The 7,561-nt window shown below is 29.8% G+C and overlaps 1 protein-coding gene across 1 annotated transcript in view; it reads left to right on the top strand.

The window, feature by feature from the left end:
* The first annotated feature begins 1,006 nt into the window (after nt 1–1,006).
* Nucleotides 1,007–7,561, top strand: part of Inae (inactivation no afterpotential E) — a 45,525-nt gene continuing 38,970 nt past the window's right edge. Inside the window, exon 1 of the mRNA XM_072906656.1 lies at nt 1,007–1,711. Coding sequence (XP_072762757.1) covers nt 1,617–1,711 — 95 coding nt within the window. The 5' untranslated portion in view covers nt 1,007–1,616. The remainder of the gene's footprint in view (nt 1,712–7,561) is intronic.

Raw genomic sequence — 7,561 nt, 5'->3', positions numbered from 1 at the left:
AAATTAAAGATGTTTTGAAAGTTTACTAAAAATGTAATGTAATATGAAGATTATAATTTCAAGGCTTTTATAATTATAAAGTATATAGCATTAAATTTGATGGAAAAAATAATTTTATGTTAACAATAAGTTATATATGTTCGCGGTTGTTCGGTATTTAATTATGTTACGACAATGTTTTAACCGCAAAACAAGCGCGTTGTTGTGGCATACACGTTATTTAAAATGTATAGAAAATTAAATATTTTTTAACTTCTAGCATTATAAAGTTTTTTTAGTGCCTTAGAAATATTCGAAATGCCATTTTTCTAATATGATTACTTAAAATGTCTCGTACAAACATTTTACTAGTTTGTTTAAATGTCTGTTTTTATTTTATTCTTTCGTTTGTTAGCTGCATTATTATCATTATATTTTTGTTCATAAATAATTTTGAATATACATATACATATGCGTTCACACTAGCATTCAAGGTCCAATTGTGGATTATTTACATTATTTTATTTAAGTAAAAAAATTTTAAATGATAATGAAACTGAATACAAAAATCACCTGTAAAATATTCTTTTCAATTAATTGTGCTTGTTAAATATTTTGCAGTACATTTGCAATTCTTCTAGGCAAATGTATTAACTTTTATTCTACTGGTGATTTAGAATTTATATAATTAGTGCCTTTAGAGAGAAGAAAATAGGAATAATTGATTTAATTTTAAAATTGTTTTAAATATAATAAAATTGTTTTATTTTTATACTACATGAGATTGTGATGATGATTATTTTTATTATTATTTTATTAATCCTTGTCTTTCGGCTTTGGATGACTTTCAGCTTTTTACATTTGTTGAGATTGTGTCCGTGTTGTGTGTGATTGTATAACAAATGGTATAAATTATATTAAAAATAAAACAAATAAAATAAAATAAACTATAAACATAAAATATACATCATATAGACTACTAATCAAAATTACAATTAAATTCAAAACTCAAAACTAAAGTTAAAGTCAAATTTGAAAATTAAAATCAAAATTAAAATTGCAAAATTAAACATTAAAAAATTAAAATTAAAATTAACTTTAAACTTAAGATTAGAATCAAAAATTATCAGTGACGATGACTAAATATATTAAGAATATTTGTGTCTCGTAATCAGAAATCCTTTCGGAGAGTATATAATCAAATCGAAAAGAATATTTTGCAGGCAATTTTGCATTCCATGTAATCGCCATTAAAAATTGTTCACTTAAATAAAATCATGTAAATGATCCACATTTCGATCCCGGACATAAATCTATATAAATAAGAACACTAAAGTTCAAGGAAAATTAAAAAGTTCGAATTTCAGCGTTTTTAGCTTTCTATATAGGACGACGCGACGGTCTCGCGTTTCGCGGCCACGTGACTCCGTTCCACGTTCCTACGTTTGAGCGCGGCCGGCCGGTCAGCTGATCGTCCGGTTCGTCTGCCTTTTTCAGTTCGCGTTCCCGTTCCCCGCAGTTTAGTCGCGCGCTCGTCTTGTTCGCGTGCATCTTCGTGACCTTCGTGACGCGTCGCGTCGTGCGTACTCGCGTCGCGTACGTAGGTAGGTTATGTCGTCATCGTCGTCGCACGCAGGATGCCGAGTTTGATTGCGTTCGGTAGAAGATGGAGGATCGGCAGCGACGATTTCCTGTTACCCGGCGCCGCTCTCTTCTGCGTCCATCTGCTAGAGTGAGTGATTGCATTTTTTTTCCCCCCTCGTACTTCACTCGGTACAATCGCTCGTTTGAATCGGATGTTAGAGACGGGATTAGAAAAGCTCGTTTGAAAAAATATCGCGCGAAACGTCAGGCCATAGGATAAGGGATGTAGAAAGTGCGAAAGATAACGAAAATTATAAGAATATATTCATTACGCTAATCCTATTAAAGTATTTTAATTAATTTCTTTGGCAGTTTTTATTTAAAATTAATTGCTAGTGGTTAATAGAAAGTTAATTCGACATTTAAATTTTGGAGATGAGGAGAATTTTGAAAAAATATATAGAAAATTTTTTTGAGTAAAAGATAAAAAGAAAATGAATTATTTTTCAATAGCAAAACATTATATGCAAAATCTTTTTTTTTTATATAATTAATGAATGCAATATTTTAATAAATAATACAAAACTTGTGTATACTAATTTTGAAGATTTAATACTTTATAACGTAGTTTAACTCGCTGAAAAGATATGGAATTATTGATACGAGTTTAATGGATCTAATAATTAGATAATTATTGCATCGGATATTAGATAGATATATCATACTTTAATCAATCGCGAAATTCTACGACTACGTAATGTTTTAAGAATTTTCATGAAAGTTTATTTATATAAAATGATGACGTTATGTAAATAATTAATTTAAATAAAATTGCAAATTATATAAAATTATGTAAACAATTTCGCCAAATTAATAACTCGACAGGAGGCAAATCGAAAAACTTTTTCAAAACAAAAAACCATTTACAATATCATAACTGTGTAATATTTCATAATATTTAAATAATATTATCAGATCGAAAGCTGTAATCTTCTTTTCGAAGGAAGAAATTTTTTAATTTTCAATTTTCATAAAAATTTATAAGCTTTGAAAAGGTCTTAAATTTGCACACATATTAAATATAATATTTCATAATATTATTTATTAAATATCATGAAATATTACGTATTTAATATGTGCATCCTTTTTCAGGAGTTATAAATTATTGACATTGAAAATTAAAAATTAAAAAATTTCTTCCTTTGGAAGGAAGATTGCAGCTTTCCATCCGAGGAAAGTAATTGATTTTAAAATGCATATTTACATCTTGAATGAAATTACGCAACAAGAAACTGCGTGTGGCCAGGTAGACGAGATTGCTCTCGCGATTTTTCTATTCCCTCTCTTTCTCTTTCTCGTGAAGACCCTTTATTTACAGACGTAATAAGCAACGTGTTTCTTGTGTGAGAGCTCGTGCAAACCGCGCGACAAGAGCTTCCCTGTTTTTAATCTGTGTTTTTATACCTTTGGAGAATAGCATGTTCGAGGCTGATTTTATTGCTGATGATACATATAGTGAGATTAAAATGTAAATCTATCCATCTCTATATTGAAAATATTCGTGTATTTTGTATGCATATCGAACTAAAAATATGTAAAACTTTTTTATATCTTTTGTAGTTAGAGGGTGAAATAAATGTTTTGAAGAAAAAAAAAAGGGAAAGGGTTCGAGAACAGATAATTCTCAGTAATATATTTTAATTTCGACATGTCATAATAATTTGTATCTCTTGAAATTTTGCACACATATTAAATATAATATTATTCAAATATTATTAAATTATACAGTTATGGACATTGTAAATGAATGGAATGATACAGAGTCCTTTTCAATTATTATCTAATTATCTAATTATCAGCTAAATAATAATCCGACGTTGATGAAGCATGAAATATTTTCTACAATGATTCTTATGGATAGAAAACATCAGCATATAAAGACAAATATGTACATATATGATTAACATAATTTTTGTTATATAACATTATACTCATCATTTTTATATTTAATATCTCTGCAGGAAAACTCGAAAGTTGCTGACGACAGTTTGTTTAAATACGATATTATTATCATCTCTCTATTGTGAGATTTGATAGCACTGGCAAACAGTGGTTACCACATTGTCATATCGATTTCATATACGTGTGATGTCTTTTATGAGATTTTTACGTCATGTTTTCTATTCAAATATGCAGAGACTTGCGATTCTGAAAACTATATATATATATATGTATGTATGCCATGTCGTCGAAACTTTATAATAGTGAATTCTGACGTTCACCATTAAAACTCACGGGACGTTTTGTGAAATTTGCCCGGTATTCCCCGGTGAATAATTTCGTCAGACTCGTAAAATTCGAATAATAATCTGACGAGAGAGAGAGAGAGAGAGAAAGAAGGGGACACTATTATGTTCGAGAGGTATTAGAATCTCTCCTCCCTCGGAAACTTTTCGTTTATGTTCTGCAGTTTAAGTAGTAGCACTCTGACATAACTTTACATATACTGTTACAGGACAGACTATATTCGCGGGTAAAAAGTATAATCGACACGTGTATATAACGTTTGCACGCTATACCGATACGACGTCGAGATAAACAACATGGTTAATTAAAATTTCAGGAAAAGCGAGAAATGAAGGTACGTGAAACGTACCTGCAATTGCTGCTCGCGTGCTTTTTCTTTTATGCAAATTCAACACCCAGTCGCATCTAATGACTTACGCGTCTCGCGAGAGAAAAACACGTCATTTATTTTCGCTAATATACACACAATTTTGAATGATATAACGAAAATTGTATTCCATCCAAAAGAGATGACAGAGTAGTTATTTAGGGTGGTTGCTTTCTAAAAAAATATGGAAAATTTGAAATTCCCGGGAATTTTTTTTATCTGGAAAATCTCGTGGAATATGTTATTGGGACTCTCGAGGAATATTTGAAAAATTCTCCCTTTGATAATTTTGTTCTTACATTGAATATGCAAAGTATATAATTTTCTTATTGTAAATTTTGTTGATGAAAATGAAAATGTTAATTTTACAAAAATTATTCAGTTTTTTTCTTAGTGTATTTACAAGTAAGATAGATTCTGTGTTTTTCCTTCGTATGAATGAAAAACGCATTAGAAAATACGCGTAGAATAAAAAAAACTTATTTTAGAAAGTTACGTTAAAAAAATATTCTCTTTACCTTTTGAAGAAAATTCTCTGGAAAATTAGGGAATTTTTTTACAAAATTTTAGTAGACACTATTATTGAGCATTGATAAAATTTGTATGTTAAATACATTTACAATTTATACATAATTTACGTGAAGATTAAACTTTATGCAAATTGCAAATGCAATTGGTAATCAACATACTTCTTTTATCGCAATTTCTTCTATTTCTTATCAAATATTAGTCTTCATTATAAAATTATTACTTGCGCAATGCGAATATAACGCTGCGCGACACTATGTCGTGTATTTTCCCGGGAATACTCTTGCTTTTGTATGCTCTGTACGTTCTTTTTCGCACCACATTTCTTTCCTCGACTAACTTTCTTTTTCCCGAGTGGCCTGTTTTAAAGTTCTGACTGTTTGAATGGAAAAATCACTGCGTCGCTTTCCGTAGAACGCAAATTCCGGTTGCAAAAGTGATTATTTTCCATCCGCTCAAATTCTTCTCGTGTGTTTTGACGTGCACTCAACACATTTCGATATATAAAAGGTAAAAAGATCTGTATTATATTTTTCTCGATCGAATGTATTTCTTGAACCACTTTTCTATGATGAAATCAATTTAATGACTCATGATTATTATTTAATCTAATTTAACTATATAAATTTAATTACATTCCAAAAAAAAGATGCAAAATTATGAAGGAAAAATAAATATAAAATTATATAATAAATAATGGAAATGTTATGCATTTCTATTAATTTCTGTTACGCATTTTATTATTTTCAGTATGTAATTTTAAACTTGTATATTTATATTTAAAATAATTTTTGAAAATTATGTTTACTCAATTTATCATTGAATTATATTACGAAATTTTAATATATATATAACTTACTACACTATATAAAAAAAATATTACAGAATTATTATTATATATTATATAATTTTAATACTTATATTGTTCAGATAATTCTGTAATATATTCTTTCTTATATTTTAAAGAATTATATATGTAATTATGAAGAATCTTCGTACAATGAGTATATTACTGAGTGTTTGAAAAATATATATGAATGTAAAAATACAATGTTGTTTTTCATGCAAAATATGTTTTGTCGATCTCGCGAAAAAGTTTGAAAAATACTGAGATAAAGACGACGAGTCGAAAAAAAAGGTGCTACGTCAGCACATGTGCACTCCACGGGTTTACAAATGCGCGAAACAGACCGTCAAATGGCACTGCGTGACATTTCACATTTCGAAAATATTAACCCTCTGAGGGTGTGCTACTTTGAACGACGTAACCGGTATGAACGAGGTCATGCGACCTCAATAAACATGTATACATTTTAATTTAATGTTCCACCATTTTATACCCGGTACCGGATGGGAAAGGGATTTAATATTTTTTATCATTACCGTAAACGAAAAATTTTCCTCACCCTGATGTGCTCGGCAAATTTTTATCGCTCTAGCGTTTTTGTTAATCGGTGCGAATCTCGTCGAATGTCATTTAGAAATTTTCGTGCGTCGTACGCGTCTGCGACACGCACGATTTGGCATGATAAGCTAATTTCGGCGGGGTAAAGGGGCACAATATTGATCCATAGTGTCGATGTCACGTGAAATCTGATACGGGTACGAAAATAGGGACCATTCGCAATCTTTCCGTTGCCACGGGGGGGGGGGGGAGGGAGGGAGAGCAGCAGTCAAACGAGTGATCGCGGGAAATTGTCCATGAATATTGTTTTGAATTCAACGCGCCCATGTCGTAAATATATAATTTTTATTTACAATTGTATTATAAATAATAATAAGATTTATTATGCAAAAATGTAATTCTCGACATTGTACGCTGTAATCAGTGGCATAATTTCGCAAGCTTTATTGCAAATGCGAAAAATAATTTCGTAGAATCACACGGGATGTTTCTTGTCTATCATTTTTACGCCTCATTTTGCATCATTTGTTTTCTGGATTTAAAATAAAGTATTCCGCGATGGTATGAGACACGGAGACCTTGGAAATATAATATAAGCAAGCTGTACTCTTGATTTCTCGAAACAACATTCTTGTTCCGCGTTTCCAAACTGTCAAAATTCATAATATTAATCAATACATCATGTGAACGCGCGCGAACGAGGCCTATAGCTTTGTCTTCATTTCTATACCCTCTCTCTTTCTATATGCATGCCATGAATCATTTAAGGGTGACGGTATACTTTAGCGACACGTGATGTGTTCACGCTCGATCGTAGCGTTGATCCTCAAAACCCTACTTGTACAGAGTTCTCTAAAACACAATACAATTTAGTGTTAAATCGTGATCCAAAATAATGAAAATAAATCTGACCGCGATTTTGATGAAACTCGATGATTTCAAAATTTTAATCCAATTTTAAGTATAATTTAAAAAATATATTAAGCTTGTTTATCTTACTGATTTTGATTTAATTTCGAGTACTTTGTGAACTTTATTTTTAGCGGAATTTTGATCTTATTAAATTAATTTTAATCTCATTAAATTTACCAAATATATTTAGAGTAAATTTATCAAATATATTTAGCGTAAAAGCTACTAAAAGATATATGAGATATATGATAAGAGATAATAGTAATGTTTGGAGATTTTACTGACGAGAAATAGAATAATGAATTATTTGGCTAATTAATATATGTGCGAAATAATGTACATAAATATGATTTACTTATTTTTTACTTCTTTAATTTTTGTACAATAACAAATTGGGGTCAGCAACATATAAATTTATTTTTTCTGCAAGATTTGTCAAAAAGTATTTTCTAAAATAAAATATATTTAATTTAATTCGT

The sequence above is a fragment of the Anoplolepis gracilipes genome, chromosome 14 (assembly GCF_047496725.1).
Source record: "Anoplolepis gracilipes chromosome 14, ASM4749672v1, whole genome shotgun sequence".
Lineage (NCBI taxonomy): Eukaryota > Metazoa > Arthropoda > Insecta > Hymenoptera > Formicidae > Anoplolepis > Anoplolepis gracilipes.
The sequence above is the reverse complement of the archived record's forward strand: the minus strand, read 5'-3'. Positions and strand labels throughout refer to the sequence as shown.